Raw genomic sequence first — 17,696 nt, 5'->3', positions numbered from 1 at the left:
TATGAACCCAGCCAGAAGTGTGAACCAACACTTCCTATATTTAGGAAGCTTCCATTCTCTCATATCCAGCAAAAATATACAAAGGAAAGCAATTTAACAGCTTACACTTAGCACAGAAAAGAAGTGGCCTTGATGTTTTTGATGTTTTGACACTGTATTACGTTCAGGGTCCCCAGCGTGTCCACAGATGCCTACCTTGCCCCCATCAGCTTCTCCGGTCCTCCTGATTTTTGTTTAAGAGGGTTAAAATGGAGTGTATTTTGAGGAGCATATTGCCAAAGGCAAACAATCAAGATTTCTTTACATGCATCAGAGGCAGCAAGCTGGCTAGGGAGGCTGTTGGCTGACAAGGTGCACTGAAAGAGGATAAAGAGATTGCTGAGAAGCTGAGTACTGTTTTTTTCATCTGTCTTCACTATAGGCTATATAGGGCAGATACCTGTGTCGCCATGGATATTTTCAGGAAAAGGAATGTGAGAAACTGAGGCAGTAAGTTATGACTAGACATAAAGTTATTGACTTTATTGTCCAACTGAAAGCTGACAAAGCAGTAGGTCCTAATGATATCCAATCTACAGTTTTTAAAGCATTCAAATGGGAAATTGCTGACTTTTTAATGAAAATATGTAATAAATATCAGAGCAAGTACTAGCAGTGAAAAGATAAAAGTATTACCATGCCATTAAGCACTAAGAAGCAACTGAATGAAAATACTCAACAGATAGTCAAAACCTGGAGCCTTCCACAGTCTCTTAAAATTCGCAATGCAATCCCATAGATACCTACTCAGGAGTAAGATCTGCTGATTTAGCTGCAAAGCTAAGTGGGCACAGGATTATCATCTTTATTTGGGATGGAACCCTGATAGAAAAATGATGTTCTTGCATTCTTCAACAGCTACAAATACACTAAGGCCAGATAATTCCCCTGCCAGTTCCTGTTAATACACACTGTCATCTAGTGGCAAATAGCTGAATCAATGTGGACTCCTCATATGCGTCTATCAGTTCGCCCTTTGATTTTAGCCTTGCCTGGTAGTCAGTGACTGCAGAGATATAAGCTTGGGCCAAGTAATTCATAGCAGCTAAATAGCTTGTTTCAGTCCTTCATGCTACAATTAAGCACAAAATACAAGATGTATGTTGAGTATCAAGGCTCGTCATGCAAGGCTCTGCTGTGCTCTTGCAGGCAAAGGCATGCACTACGTGAGCTGTTCAACACTGTTGGGCTTGCATGGACATTAATTGCCATCATACGTAAACTGGGTCTTTATCAGGTATAAAGCAGTTGCTGTAAGCAGTAGGCTGACAGCCAAAAGATATTACATCTGTCATGACACTTTCAATCCGTAAAGAAGATACTAAGGTATAAGGGTTCACATGGCAGCTTTTGCACTTTTATTTACCGGGAGTTATGACCTTGATTTCAAAGAGATTGACTGCCCCCTACCAAGTTACTTAACTAGCTTTTATTTGATTTCCACAACAAAGGACACAAACCTATACTCTAGTTCTGCTACTTAGATATATCAAAACAAGTGTGCAGGCAGTTTTCTTCAGCTTTTCTACAAAGAAATAAGCTTGATCCCATCTTACACTAGTCTGGCCAGTGAGTGCAACAGCTGACAGAGTCCCTATTTTTCAACGTTTTAGGATTACATTTTATGTCATTACATTTTAATACGCATCCTATGCATGTTTAAACATAAAAAAAGCCCTAAAAGTTGCTGCACTCTCCAGTCAGCCATAGACCTTTTTTCTGCCTAAATATACATAGGATTTCCTCTACATCACTTTAAACATGCTGATCTAACTGCACTTGTGATGTGGTTCTATGGCTGTACATACTTGAAGCTTTTCCCCCACAAAATGCCTGGACATGGGCCTTGAAGTTAGCTTCACACCATGTCACAAACAATTTGGAATGAACTAGAGGGCCATAATAAATTTAACTATGTTTTGGAATTAATGAAACCATATTTTCAGAACTAAGCCATATAGGACAAGCCATGTTGCATGCCAGTCTGTTGGCTTTAAGGAAGAAAACTTTACATTAAAGTGTAGAGATAGGTTTTGTCTTACTTCCTACTTGCTTTGATCCTATGTATTTTCTGCTATCATACTTTAAAAATTAAGTGGTACAGCTATGAAAACTTGAGATAAAGTTGTAGTAGTAAAGCATTCTGAGAAAAATCAAGACCATATAGAATTTAGATGGTAAAATACCCTGATAGGAAAACATGAAAAAAGATCTTTAAATAGGTTTGTTTAATGTTATCTTTGGATATTGTCATGTAAAAAGAATGTAACAAAATGCAAAGGATCTGACACACTAAACTATGTGATGTGATGGAAACACCTTGCCAATGCAAGGATTATAGAAACTATTGAGTGTACCTGATCTTGTAAACAAATCTTTAATGTGTATGAAGGACAAGTGAGATATTTTACAGTATTTTAAAGCTGTTGTTCACCATGGAGGAAACATCCTTTCACTCTTCATGTCTATGTATGCCTGCAAAGTCAAGTGTCCCATTCATTAAAACTGAAATTATTGGAAAGTCTTTGTTAGGTCCAACTAACTTCCTCCCCATGGCAGTATCTCCTAGTTCATTGCTTTCATATACTCCATCAAGCTTGACCATCACCAGAAGACTTCTGAATTGCCCCCCCACAAAAAAAACAAAAAACCCCAGGCTTCACCAAGGAACAGTTTTGAAGCCATTGACTTGGGTTTAGAAGAGAGGTCAGACCATGGCAAGTGTGCTCACATTAGCAGATCAGGTCTAGAGGTACACGGATGTTACGAAATTAAATGAACACTCCTAAGGACTGAACACTCCTACCCCTCTATGAAGTGTCTAGCTTTCTGACCTTCTGAAAACCATAGCTCTGTTGTTAATCCACCCATTCCCTGAATTTTCCTTGATCCATGTATTTCAGTCAACCATGGTTTCCTGTGCTGCTGACTGTATTGGAAGTGATTGATATACTTTCTAGTTTTATGTAAAAGAATCTCACTAAGAAATTTTACAATAAAAAAGCAATGATCTAAACCAGAGGTGGTTACAAAAGCTCCAGTCAACCTCCAGAAATCCCTGCCTGCATAGCCATTGGTCAGGAATGCTAGGAGTTAAAGCACCAGTGGTACACTTGTTGCCCAACCCAATGAAAACTACTTAAAAGTACTATGCAAATGAAGTTTTCACCATGTTCCTGAGCCATTTCACAATTTTAAATTCAGAAAAGTCAAAATTGCTCACATAAGGAGCACTTTTACTTAAAAAACCCGATTTTCTGCAGTACTTATTTCTAGAAACAAGTACATCTCAGGTTTTGTCCAGCGAAAACTTGAGTTCTAAGGTACAACCTTCCAACACACTGCCGCCCAAGGCGTTTAACAATGCTTGGTTTTCTATAATGCAAAATTATGCAGCCTCATTTTTGTCTAGCTCATTTGCCCACCACAGCAAGGAATAGCACTTACCCAGGTAATACCCCAAAAAAGAATTTTGCAGCTACAATAGCTGCGATATTTAGCCTTTGACAGAAAAATATTCTGACATTGTGTTCATCACCTCCTCTGAATCATTTCGTAAATTTAAATAATTGTTTTGACAAGTGTTTACTCCAATTACTACCAAGATCATAAATTTGGTTTAGTATACATTTCTAGTCCAAGAGATGTTTAATTTCCAAAGTACATTGCAAAGATGCCTTACTTTATTACTGCAGCAAGCTTTGCAAACACTAATTCGAAGCAGAATTGAGGGGAATGGAAACATGAAATACTTCTGGGTCACTTAAGTGAGAGTCTAAACATTTCCTTTCAATTCAAATCCACTATTTGAAACTTAGAGCAAAAATCAATCCAAGCTAATTTCAGGGTTCTAAAAGTTTCCACTTAGTAGCAAAAGCATGCCACCTAACATGGCTACTTGTAAACCCTTTGAACGTCAGAGGATTATGGGTATTCAATGGAGGGCAGAATGGATGTGGAGGCAAGAACTGCCTTGGTGTTTCTCCCAACCACTTAGCTAATTTTGGTCATCTAAACGCTTTACACTGGCTCATGAGGAGTTGGGCTTGAGGCATCACGAGGATATCTTGTAGGACAATGCGCCGCCTCCCCTCCCCCACTGCCTCCAAGACTGGTCTTGCAACATTAGAGCTGTAGCTGGTGCAGAACGGACTGTAGCAGTGGCAAGGGCACTCTGAATTCAGAGTGCCAGCTCTGTCTCTGGAGCACTTCTCCAAGACTGAAAATTACAGTACAGTCATCTGGACAGTCTAATGGCCATGGGATTGTGCCCTGAGAGAAGTTCCAATAATACTGAAATCAATAAAAAACAAACTATTCAAGCTTCTGTCAATGTTGTCAAGCATTATTTGCAACTAAATGCAGGTGGGCAGGGAAGTGATTTGCTATGAAAACATTAGAATTGATATATGATAGTTTAATGAGATATTCAGCAGAGTAATAAAAACAGTTGTATATTTTATTTTTTTTGTAAAAAAAAAAAAAAGGTACACATGCAGACTAAAACCAGTGTAAGAAAAGTATCCACCATTATTTTAAACAAATAACTATACTTAAATAGAAATGTCTGCAATATGTTTGTATAAAAATAAGGTACATTTGTACAGAAACGGATTCTCCAGTTTTCATATTGATACAACTCTAAACACATATAACCTGATCATTGTTTTAAATCAGTTTGATACTGCTAAGGTATTTTATGTGCAAAAAATTCAACACAGTTCTTAAAAAAATGTCCTACATATTGAAGGTGTTGAGCTTCAAATTAAATCCTAATTGACTTCAAGTTTCAAACAGTCCATACATGTAAAATATCCAAGCATTGCTGAGAGGCATTGCCCCATAGTCAGCGCCTGTGCCTGCTATGTCCTGAACGACTACTACTGTGGTGCTTGCCTTTGTGAGCTCTCTCAAATGAGCGAGATCGCTCCCGCCTGTCCCTGTGGTGTCCTCGGTCATGCCTGTGTTTTTTGGCAACATCTGAATGGTCCCTGGATTTGCTCTGAGAGCGTGAACGAGACTTTTTCCTCTTGTGACTGTGTCTGTTTGCACCTTTCAATTCTTCTCGGCTGTGCTTGGGTTTTAGGTGTGGTGATGCATGATTATGATGTCTCCGGGGACTTCCACTATGACTATGCGATCTGCTTCTGGATCTTGAGCTGTAGGTTCCAGAGAGACTCCGCCTATTATTGTAACTTAAAACACAAGACATGAAAGCCTTTAAAGCTGACATTCAAAATTCAGAGTTAAAACTATCCACTGCTTGCATTGTATTTAATGCCTATACCACCCAGCAGCCAAGGTTTTCTGAGCAATTCACAAAACATTAAAATAAAAGGTATTAAAAACTGACAAATTTTAAAACTAAATTTTACACAACAAAATAACTTTTAAAAAGTTTCAGTTATTCCAAGTAGCTATACTTAGTCGTGGTAAGGAAAACTGCATTCAAATGGAATGCTATATCCTTCATTTCAGACATTTTACCTTTGTATGTAAACGTATTAAAACCCTCACTTTGCACAATCATGGCTGCTTACTGTGGATTAAATCATCATGGGTGTGAAGCTGTTTCTGAAGATTCAAGCTTATGTTGTCAAAACAGAGATGACAGAGGTTGTGCAGGGATTAGAACTACCACCAGATCAAGCCATGGGTGGTTTAACCCTTGCATAAAAACCCCAACCCAGGTTTAGATGATGTAACAAGCTACAACCATGGTCTGAATATTCACAATGTCAACTTGAACATGCTGCGACCTACCCGGGTTAAATAGCATGATGGTTAATTTGATCATGAGAGCAGGCACAATGTAAATCTATCAATTCAGAGATATTTCACTGCTAAATAAATACCAAACACATCTATTTTTTTCCTCTTATGTGAGTAGGCTAGCAGAATTAAGCCCTTGGCTCTACAATAGCTAGGCCTCACTGCTAACAAATCCACAAGAAATCTTTAATGCTATAGCACATATCAGGTAGCACTATTTATGACTATTACATAATTATAATATAATTACACAATTATAATGGTGACCAACTTGTGATATTTCATTACTTGAGCATCTATAATAAATCAGAGTAAATGACCCAAAACCTGAAGCTTATTATGATCCCCATCACTAAGCTTCCTTATAAATATATATGGGAAGATAGGCACATATTTTGTGTTTTCTAGTTATGACTTAGCCTTTTTAAAAATACTCACTGTCTCCTTGGAGAATGGGATCTGGACCGCGATTTTGTTCTTGACTTTGATCGACTAGCACTTCTACTGCTTCTACTTCTCTTGCTCTCTTTTCTCATACTAGATTAAAAGAATGAGCCCCATATTAATTACACAAAGAAGCACTCTGGAATAAATATGTATCACCATTTTGCCATTTGACAAAATCATTAAATAAAGTTCTTCAGGCAGTTCACAAGCCAAAGAATCTTACTTACCCATTATAAGGGCTCTTGGAAATGACCTGTCTGTCTTCTGGCTCTTTTTTAATAGCTTTTGCATTTATACACACTGGAGACTTCTCTTCAATTTTCATTTCTCTTGGTGAGCCTAAGAATTTAAACAATTCATGGTAAATGTACTTAACTGGCAAAACTTTGGCAACTCCCTTTAGTGAATTTACTAATAAAAGTTTTTACAAATGGCATCAAATGACAACTATGTTTTGATTGTGTGACATTATTACATTTCGTATCTCCTGATTTAAGATATCACTTTCTTGATTTTGTTATATTTTGAAAGCATCTAGCAATAATGCTGGTCTTCGGACAAGCATGCACCATCAAGCATGCAAGTCTACACTTCCTCAGTACTATCTGGTTCTGCCACTTAGTGTACTTGAAGCACAGGAATAGAGATGTCTGATTAAGTCTATCACAAGCCCCCAGAGAAACCAGAAACTCGTGGCACGTATGTTCCAGGTTAGTCATTCATGATGAGCTGTTAAATGAATAAAAGGCTGCACCATTTGCTAACTAAGTTCCTAGATACACAAACTCCTAATTTTGCAGTGGATAATCAAAACAGAGGTGCACATTACAGGAAACTTACAGGGTTTAGAAGCAGGTGAAAAGCCACCTAATGTAGAAAGAGCTGGTGTTCCATCTGGATTTAATCCTTTTGCTTTTAGTTTAGCTTCCTGTAGTGCCATTTTTCTCTTTTCTACTTCCTTATCAAGTAATTCATAGTTAGGCTGCAAGGAGATGCAGAGTCAAGAGTTCAGAACATATCAAGCCAAAGTATGAACATGCCTGTACACAAACATGCACCATTTAGCTAATATTCCTTCTAATACTGAACTCAGATAGTTGAGTAACTATCCATTTGGAAGAAAAATAAAAAGACAGTGTGATCTAATACTCAAGAAATCTCATAGGTATGTTTAAGTATACAAATCTGTGAATTAAAAGAATGCACCAGAAGTCAAGCAGACAGGAAGTCTAATTAAGTCTACAGCTGAGTGCAGCTTGAGTCAGATAATGTTCACACATCAGTTGAAAATAGAATAGGAAAAAGGGGGGGGGGAGAAGAAAAGCAGTTGACAGGAGATAAATATTTGTGGGTGGGACTTGTTAGGGTTGGAGGAATAACTTCCCCATCTTTAGAAGTGCATGTACTTATGCTGCAATACAGAGGTAAAATATACTGAAGTCCTTTCAAGTTCTATAGTTCAGCAGGAGCAACTGTCTTGTTTAATTCTGTTCCCACCCAACATAAAACAGAGCTTGTTCTTTGGAAGTACCAAAAAGGTCACTCATCCAATGAAAACCACTTAGAAGGAACACACATTAAAAGGCAGTAGTTTCTACATATTTGGAAGCTCCCTAGATACCTGTTCTGAAAACTCACATATCCTTACCTGGGGGGGGGGGGGTTCTTCTTATATTATAAATCCCTGGAATTTTTCAGCCCCTCTCCATTGTCTATAAAATGCTTAAAGACTAACAGTCACATTCAAACCTGAGCCCTCCAGTGATGCATACTATAGCACGGGAAGTCTGCGGGAAATGAGCTTTTTCCTCATCCTTACATTCTGAATGACTCCTACATGGAAGAACACTTAATACTCCAACTTTTTGTTGTAGTCCTACATATGAACATACTAAAAGTTACCTTCTTTCTAGTGTAGAGCTTAAGTGTTGTTAGACAGATCTCCTGAATTTCTTCTTCAGTAGTTCCAAAAAGAAAAAACCAATGAGGACGATTAGGCAAAGGAATCTGGAAGACAGAAAATTACAGAAAATGTGACAAACCTGAGCATAATTTCATTGAGAATTTAAAAAAAAAGCTAAACTGCTTAGGTGGAAACTTACTTGTAGAGCTCTAGCAGCAAGATAAATACAAGCACATGCTATTGTTTCTGGCTGAAATCGAACAAACACATTGGTTCGAAGACTGTCATTCATGTAATTCCTGAAAAATATGAATGTGAATTTGTCTCAAGTTCTAAAACCTTCTATGAAATCAAACATATACAGTTGGAGACTCAATCTACTTTATTATTTTTTCTTCATCTTTATTCCAATTTAAATGAACTGCCTCAAATGCCCCTGGACCACTGTAACAAATAGGCTCGTCATCTCTCTAGAACCCTGAAAGCATAAGCCGAGCTTTACTCTGAATTTAGTCTTCAACACCACAATGATGTGCAAGTCATTATTAAGACCTTACAAACTATTATGTAGCTCATATTTATGGATATTCTATGAAGTGTCCATCAACTTACTCCAAAGAAATTTGTTTGCATGACCAAGCAAATTAATTTTTTTAAAATTAACTGTACATAATCCTTTAACATATTTAATAGGATAATTCATTGTTACTTAAAAAAGATTCAGATGTTATCTTCTACAGCATGTTTCTAGTTACTAAATTAATGGCTGAATGCATTACCCACGATACACAGAGAAAACAAGATCTCTAGAATATTAGCCAACCAGTGAAGCACTTTTGCATCCCACTGAATTGATGGGAATTATATAAGCACATGCTTAACTCTCCTGTGGGATTAGGCTGGAAGTTGCCATACAGATTTTCTTAACAAGCAATTTCACTGGATTTTAATCTATCTTGTCCAAGCTTGCAGCCTCTGGGAAATCTGAAAAACTCTGCACAGATGAAGTTCAGGTATCAGTTATAAACACAGCATCATTTCCTAGCAAATTAAACACATTATTTACCACTCAATATGGAGTTACTCAAAAATGCTAATTTGGAATTTAGTAATAAAAGCTTAACTTCTGAACATACTGTGAATAACTATTGTCAATACACAGACAGTAAAAAAAATTAGGCATGTGCTAGCTTTCTGCATGCACAGGAGTGCAAAAAAATGCATCCCCAAACAATTAAATAAAAATATAGACAAAATTGGAAAAGCAGTTAAGAATCATGCTGAATAGAATAAAAGTCTATTTGGTTTACATCAAAAGGTCATGTCACAAACCATAATAATTAGGAAAACAAATATACATTTCATGATATGTATGTTGAACAGATACTTCTAGAATCAAATATACAAATCCTTTTGACACCCCGACAGAACTAGGAGATGCTGCCAGATGGATATGGACCACTTCAGTAAATCTTGGCTGAGAGCTTGCACTGGATTGGCTGGAGAGAGAGAGGCAGCCAATCAGGCCATCCTCAGGTCATGAGCTGTGGTGCAGAGGGCAGAGTTCTATGACTTACCATCAGGGGCTACCCTTTAATTAAAGAGTAGAAAAAAGAAAAAAGTTAAATTGAGTTCTCCAAGAAAATATTTTATGAAAGCCATGAAAAATAGTAAGCAGAAAACAAGCAACACACACTTCATGAGGTATATTTATTTAACTTACAGTTTATTGTTTGTCATATGGAACATCAAGCTTGTTTTTTTCTCTGCTACTATTTTCCTGGCTAGGAGAAGAGAAGAGAATAACTTACCAGGCTGTTTGGACGAGGGTTTGGTTACGTTCACATTCTAAGACTTGTAAGTACATAACAATGATCTGAAAGAGAAAAAACAAAACCCAAACCTTAGTAAAACAGAAAACATTAAGCAAAACTGTGCTACGTCATCATAAATACATAGAATACTATGTTTTCCTCTTCTACTAATATCCACCTCTGAGAAAAAAACCAAGATCTCCCCAATGCTAGCTAGCATTTCGAAAGGTTACCCCATTTCTCAGAACTGGCATTTGTGCCTGTGTTATGCAATTAGTACATACTGGGTTTTTACCTTTCCTGTCCCCTCAGTAAGGGAGAGAAAACTTTAGCAGACTCACCTTATGTGGATGCTTGACATGAACACAAAATCCCAATTCCTTCAGCACCCTCCTTTCTGCTTTGATTACTTGATTTTTGGTGTTTATGTAGTTCTGATCAAGTATCAATGGGCTTGGAGTCCTACAGTTTGTAAGAAATAGAGTCAAAACGGTTTTCTATATCGAAGAGAGCGGCTTCTCTGTTTTCCCTTCCAACCAACTAATGGCAACAGAAACCAGATTTTAAACTCCTGCAAACAAGTTTAAGCTTTAATCTTGTGCTGTCCATTTTAACTAAATTTACTACCTACAACTACACAACTAATAATTTATTCTGTTAACATTTAGATGAGACATCCAAAAGCATTTCATTTTATATAAAACAACAGGTGGTCTACAAGGCTGAATCCCAAGAAACTTTAATCTTGCAGAAAGATTCATTCTCTGAAAAGGAATTTATACCTTCATCAAATTACACCTTGCTACTTTCAACATCTGCAAAATAAATGGGTTAGGCAGGAAAAATAAAACAAAGCCACACTTAAATCATTTTCCTTTGAATAACAACAGCATATTCCAGATTTCTTAAATGTTAAGTCTAATTTTGTTCCTAAGAGCAGCAGGAAAAAATGCAATTATTTTATCTGTTGTAACATATTCCTGCCCTAACCCTAAATGTGTGCAGTAAATACATCTGTTCCATGCTATATATATAAAAATGGATATTAAAGGTTTAGACTGTTACATGTAACTTTGTGTTACTGGGTAATTGCCAAGACTTGTTATGTTGCTCTTAATCAGTTAATCAAAGTAAAAAACAATTACAGCAACAATCATGTACCCAAACTACAATGACATTAGAATATTAATATTTTGTTATAACCAATATAATTCTCTTCATCAATCTTCATGAAGAAAAGAATGCACTTGGGGCATTACATGCAAAACAACATGCTTAAGGTTGCTTATAATTTAGGTTTCTGCTTTAGTCCTGCCTCTACTTCCACTGCTCTCCATGCTGAGATAGATTGTAAGCTCCTTTGGGAATAAACATGTCCTCTTATACTCGAAGTCACGATGATCGACCTCTACCAGTAAGCTAATAACAAAGTTTAGACACTTAGAAAAAGGAAAGTTTGTTTACACTGGAATGCCCAAAACCAACACACACACACACAAGCAGCAGCTCTGGGTTAAAAAAAAAAACCAGGCCCTAAACAATCAGCATATAAAAGAATCATAAGCTGTTTTCAGCAGTATAATCTGAATGCTAAGCCATTTTCAAATGCAACAGGACAAAAAGCAAGTACAGGCACAATCTAACAGGGATGCTTGTAATCCTCCAAATTCAGAAAAAGGGAAAGGTATGAAGGTGAAGATTAGCAGAGTGAAAAGAGTACAAAGGTAAACAGACCTGATTTTGGCCATCCCCATCATGTGTTTCAGAGGCAGAAGGAAGGAGACTGAGGCACCATCAAGATACATCATATTTTGGTAGTGCTAGTCACTTCCCCATCCCAACCCCACTGGAACATCCGTCCTGTGGTTGTTGTCCAGGGGCAGTAGGCCTGCTCTGCCCAAGTCCATTCTTATCCATTTAAAGTAGAATGGCTTCCCATCCATAAATCTTGATAGTGGAACCTCACTATGTATTTCCACACAGATACAGCCTGATCCAAGCACCAAATGCATAAATGTTACTGCAGTGAAGACAATTTATCCCATGGAATTACTGGAATTACTGCATTTAAATGATCCCAGACAGAACAGGCTGTGCAAAGCCACAGGAACAACTATCCTTGCATTTAAAATTATAGCATTTTAAGAACTTGGCATGCTTACACATATAATTATTTATTAATTTGCAAAACAAAAAACTATTTCTTGTACAAATATTTTAAAGCAGTAGTCTACCATGCATTTCTCACTAGAAAGTTTGTATCTGGCCCAATACACATTTTTGCCTTCTTGTTGCTACAGACAACTACAACAAGACTTGTACAACATATGATACATGTTACTAAATACTGGAAACTATGTATTTTTCCTCATCAGTCCTATCAGCTCTTCCTTGTGCACAAATAGTGGCTCAATCTTAATGTGCTAGTTTTGCTAACTTGTTTCATAAAATAAATGATTGTCATGTATCTAAAAGTTTGAAAAATAAAAATAGGAGAGGCCATCCATGAACAGCCAATAAGTCTAGAAAAGCAGGTATCTCAAAATCACTATCTGGTTGTTCCAGATTCTTCTCAAGAAATTTAAAACTCATATTCATTTTCTTAGTATTTAAATTATCTGGCTTACCCATCTCATTTTTGTTACTCAAATCTGTATTGTATCAATAAGGGCAACTAAATGAAAAGTTCTGTAAAACAGAGAACTTTAGTGAGCTCATTTGGACTCTAATTACTTGCCCAGCAAAATATTAGTCATGAATGTGACATGCCTTTCAAGAAGATTAAGACCAGAGTTTTTATATTACATAGAGAATAATGGGACATAACATACATGCAAACTTTGGGGTAGGTTCCCAAAAATAAAACTAATGCAAAAAGGTATGTGCAACCAACAAGTATCATTACATAGTCAATATCTACTAGAGCTTTACTTACAATCTGGAAACATTACATAGGCATTGAAGCCAACTATGGTATAGCAACTAGACTTTAAGGAACATGCTGAAAAACAGTATTCTGATTAAGCAAGAACTTGCCTCTTATCTGTTTTGCCAGCAGGCTAAGCATTTGGAGTAAGAGTAGCCCAGCATTTTGTATCTAACTTAAAGGAAAGCAAACTTAAGCTTATTTTTCACTACACTGCCAGTAGGTCTCCAAAGTTTCCTTTTTATTTAAGGCCATTACACTACAAATTAAATGTGCACTTGACTGGGAGTAAAGTTCCATGCTTGAACTTACTTCCAAGTACATGGATAAGACTTCACTACAAATCTACCAGGTGAGTCTATATAACTGCATTAAATATTTTAGCACTATCCTTTGGATGTTTTATCTCATCAACAGGTACACATTTAGAGACATTTGATCCAAATGTACTTGGTTCAAACTCTTAACATCAAGTGATGATTGTAAAGAAGAGCTTTAACTCGTACACAGCTCAATCTCCCATCCTGAATTCGGTTGAATCTTCAAAATGGATAAGTGGGAATTATAACCTTCAACCTGCATTTCACGTTTGATTTTACACGTGTAAGATCCCAGAGAATATTATGTCCAATATTATGAACAAGGGCAAGCTACCGTTATAAAGTAATAACTGATTATTAAGCTTGTTCTTTCAGTGTAATATTGTTTCAAACCAGTAGTACAAACTATACTGAAAACGTATTATATGCACAACCCTGCATTCCAATGTCCGGGCTGTCTGACAATGGATATATGAAGCTACTTTATCCAAAAAGGTCAGAGCACTTAGATTGTCTATTCTAGCAGGAGCCCTCCAGAGTCTTCTGCCCTTCATGAATGGCCTTGGAAGGGATCAAATTCTCATTTGACTATGAAACTCTCCAGTTGATGTTGGGCAATCATTAACTGACTGCCTAACCTACCCTTAACAGGATTATTGTGCAGATAAAATGGGGGGTCAGGTAGAACAGGTCAAGCTCTTTGGAAGAAAGGTGGAACAGAAATCAAGTAGCTAGAAAATAACTTCCATCTTACTTAAAACTTTTCATAGGATGTTTGCAAGTAACCAATATGCTGTGTCAGGTCCATCACTCTCAAATGAGCAGATTCCATCTCTGTACAGATTAAAATATTATTTTACTACATCTCTCCGCCCAAATGCTGTTGTAATATCAATAGACTCTGAAGTATTTCAATCAGTATAAAAATGATTGTCTTTAGTTTGTACAAAAAATCTTATTTGCTGATAAGCTTTCTTTCTTAGTGAAAGCCCCTTCAGATATTAATTGCTATTTATGTTTTAAGCAGAATGCTTCCTATTTATAATCATTAATGCTTCACTTCAGGGGAAAAAAAACCTGTATCTTACGGAATTCTTTAGGGGGAAACCCTAACCCCTTGTCTAATAGAACATTTTTCATTCAGTGCTTCATTTAAGTACTCAGTATAGTATACTTCTAAACCAGGTGAACTGCCTTCAAGGTAGGAATTACATTGTACACACTTCATAAAATAAAACAGATTAAAATTTGACAAAGCAAAACAGTGTAGTATATTGATTTGTTGGTTCAGATTCTAACACACAATTTTAGCTATTAAAAAAAAAAACCTGGACAGCAAAGATAAAAGCTTAACACAAGATACAGGAGTTCTTCCAAATGGTTCACCAATGGCCAACCTGTCAGTCCCCGATTCCAGTGACCTATTCTCAGAGCACTGGCTTCTCCTTGGGGATTTTCGATACGTCACTCACTGTTGCCATGACGACAGCTTCATCTCTATGAACCACTCCACATCACCCAGGCTTTGGTAAATGTAGCTGGTCGCTGTATAGTCGGTTGCAAGGGAAAAAAGAGCTAAAGTTAATAACATGTACAGCTATTTTTTTTTGTAAAACTGTAACACGAAAGAAAAAATGCTTACATCCTGCTTAAAAATGATCCTGCATGCCAAAATTTGATACAGATATTTTCTCAAATGTTCAGAAAGTACATTAGGTAACTTAACATAAAGACAAATAAAGCAGATTTGCTTGAGCACAATATCACAATGCAACATGGCATATACTTTTTAATGAAAGGATTTGGTTTTATTTATAAAGTTTAACCATCACCCAGATAACTTTGTTTTACCCAGGCTGACTGAGAAATATTTGTAAATTATAAGTTTGTTAAATTTCACTTGAAATCAAGATACTGGGGGAAAGTCCTGGCTGCAATGGCCTCATTCAAAACAAAGTTATAATTTTCATTTATTTTAAAAAACTTGAAAACTAAATAAGGAATATTAATACACATGGGTGTACTAAACAGCAGCTAGCATTGTCTAGATATACGCTACATTTCAAGATACTAATTTAACTGTTGTGTTTGGGATGCCCCATCATCCCATAAGATATGGCAGCAAAAAACAAGTCCTTGGAAACTTCACTAAATTGTCAAGACATCACTTAAGTCAACTCTATCCTTACAAATACGGCTTCACGCAACAATATCCAAGCTAATACAATTTACTTTCTATCAGCAGCTCCTCCTCTATTTTATTCCCAAACATGGGACAGTTCAACAACTGGGGACATTAATCTATATCAATCACAAAAGCACACACAAAATTGAGACTCATCTGATTTATAGACAATCATGCTGATTGATAAAAGTCTTGTTCCTGTAATTCTAGGTTCTCATGGCTTCCAGGATTCCTTTGTTTACCTCCTTGAAGATACTATTAAAACAGGCAAATGCTGTAAACCAAATGCTGTCAACTTCCCCAACCAAAAATACTACTAGAAACTTAATTAGTTGGATGTCAGTCTTCTGCAAGAACTTGAGAAGCAATATTTACTCTCTAATAAAAATAAGCAGCAATCTAACATGTCTTAGTATTCCCCATAGAACTATATCTAGTAAAAAGTCTCTATAACAAATTGCTACAAGACCAGCAATAAATTAAGCAAAACAAAGAACCTAACAGTACCATCTCAGACCTAAGTCTTCCTTCCATCAAACTCCACTCAGTGCATACTTGCTACTTCAAGACACTAAGTCACAATTTAACAAACATTATGCCTACTAAAGTCAGGTATAGAGCTGTTTGTACACAATTCAAAAACCACCCTTTTCAACCTAATGCCATAAACCTCCAAAAACAGAACCTCCACAACCTGTGGACATTGCAGTGAGGCAGTGTACAGAGGTACATTGCATCAAAAATGGAGTGGAACTTACCTTTTTGCTCTTAACTGGCGCAAGTGATGGAAAACATTGATCACATCTCTTATTCGACGAGGTGCTTCTTCAATTTTGGAAGCAAGATTGATGCAAGCCATAGCAACAATCTGAAAAGAAGCCCATTGCCATGAATAAAATAATTTCCAGACTCAAACATAGCACATTTTTATACAATGAGACCCTATACTAAGGACTACCCCCAAAAAGAAATTGTGATCAAAAGGTGATCCAAGCTAGCATATTTTAAAAATGTCTCCGAGACAAAAGGATGGTGCAGATACCATCAACAATATGTGTGCTTGCTCCAGATCAACGATTCACCCCCCCTCTCGTTTTTATTTAGAAAACAAGTCATCCCCACAAAAACCCGCAAGGCCGCTTATATTCCATACCCCGGAACTCACCTCGAAGCTGTGCTTGACGAAGGATTTGGAATAGAAAAAGCGATGAAACAGCACCTGCCCGGTCGCCATCGCCACCTGCAAAGACAATTCCCCGGCGGGGAAGGAAGAAATATCAGCCATGTCAGTCACCGACAAAAACCGCATGCGCAGAGCCCAGCTTACCCTCCCCTCCCCCACTGCACGCCCGTTCCGGAAGCGGCGTCGACGCCGGGCCTGTCAAGTAGGCCGAGGTCGCAGCGCCGCCATTTTGTGTGCAGCGGTGCCCGTCTCGCAAGCCCACCTCACGTCAGCACGCTGGCGGCATTCAATGGCGGCGCCATCCCCAACCTCCCCCATCGCGCCTCCACCGGGCCGTCCGCACCCACTCCCTCCTCGTAGCGAAGGGAGAGGTCCCGGGCCGTCCGCCAGGCCGCAGCTGAGTCACGCCGCACTGTTGGCTAACCAACCCACCGACCAGCCAGCCTTCTTCCCCTCCCGCCTTCTCCACACAGCCCCGTTTTCGCTGACCTGCGGCAGGCGGAGGAGGATGCCGGCGACTTGGATGAGCTCGCAGCCCAAGATCCGCAGGTCAGTCTCGCTCTCCAGGTCCAGCCCATCCTGCATGGAGGGAGTCGGAGAGAGCCGCTCCTCGGGGATCAGCGAGTGATCAATGGTGAGCGACACCTCAGAATACAGCCGGTCGCCGATCAGGATCCCTGCGGGGAGAGGCGGCGGCGGCGGCGGCGGCGCCGAGCCGAGGGAGGCCCCCGTGGCGGCAGGAGAGGGATGAGTCCCAGCACAGGCCATGGCGAACGACGACCTAACGCACGTCCGACCGCACCCGGAGCCGGCCACGCAGAGAATAACGCGTCTGCGCTCGGCCCGCCCGGCGTCTGATGACGCAGCACGGAGCGGTGCGCGCCGGGAAAAAAGAGTCCTTCACCCTCCCTCCTGGCCGCGGAGCGAACGCAGCGCGCGGTACTCATTCGCATGACCTGTTTGGCGCCACAGGGCGGGCGTGTGAGGGGTGGGCGATGTCGGGGGAGGAGCGCGCGCGCGTGCGCGCGCTATTAATAACCGCCAGGGAGAACCGTGGGCCTCAGAAAGGTTGTCGAGGCTTGGCGCGCGCGCTCAGGTGAAGAGGCG

The 17,696-nt window shown here is 38.7% G+C and overlaps 1 protein-coding gene across 1 annotated transcript; it reads right to left on the bottom strand.

Annotated features, from left to right (window-relative positions):
* Positions 1-4,441: 4,441 nt before the first annotated feature.
* Positions 4,442-17,420, bottom strand: CCNL1 (cyclin L1). Its single transcript, XM_044434391.1, has 11 exons — positions 17,079-17,420; positions 16,572-16,646; positions 16,165-16,274; positions 10,317-10,437; positions 9,973-10,037; positions 8,361-8,460; positions 8,161-8,265; positions 7,099-7,240; positions 6,486-6,597; positions 6,250-6,348; positions 4,442-5,234 (listed from the first exon to the last, which is right to left on the bottom strand). The coding sequence occupies exons 1-11, from the start codon at positions 17,355-17,357 to the stop codon at positions 4,886-4,888; spliced, it is 1,557 nt and encodes a 518-aa protein (XP_044290326.1). The 5' UTR covers positions 17,358-17,420; the 3' UTR covers positions 4,442-4,885.
* Between the last annotated feature and the right edge of the window lie 276 nt (positions 17,421-17,696).

The sequence above is a fragment of the Varanus komodoensis genome, unplaced genomic scaffold (genome assembly GCF_004798865.1).
Source record: "Varanus komodoensis strain SLA01 unplaced genomic scaffold, ASM479886v1 scaffold28, whole genome shotgun sequence".
NCBI lineage: Eukaryota > Metazoa > Chordata > Lepidosauria > Squamata > Varanidae > Varanus > Varanus komodoensis.
The sequence above is the reverse complement of the archived record's forward strand: the minus strand, read 5'-3'. Positions and strand labels throughout refer to the sequence as shown.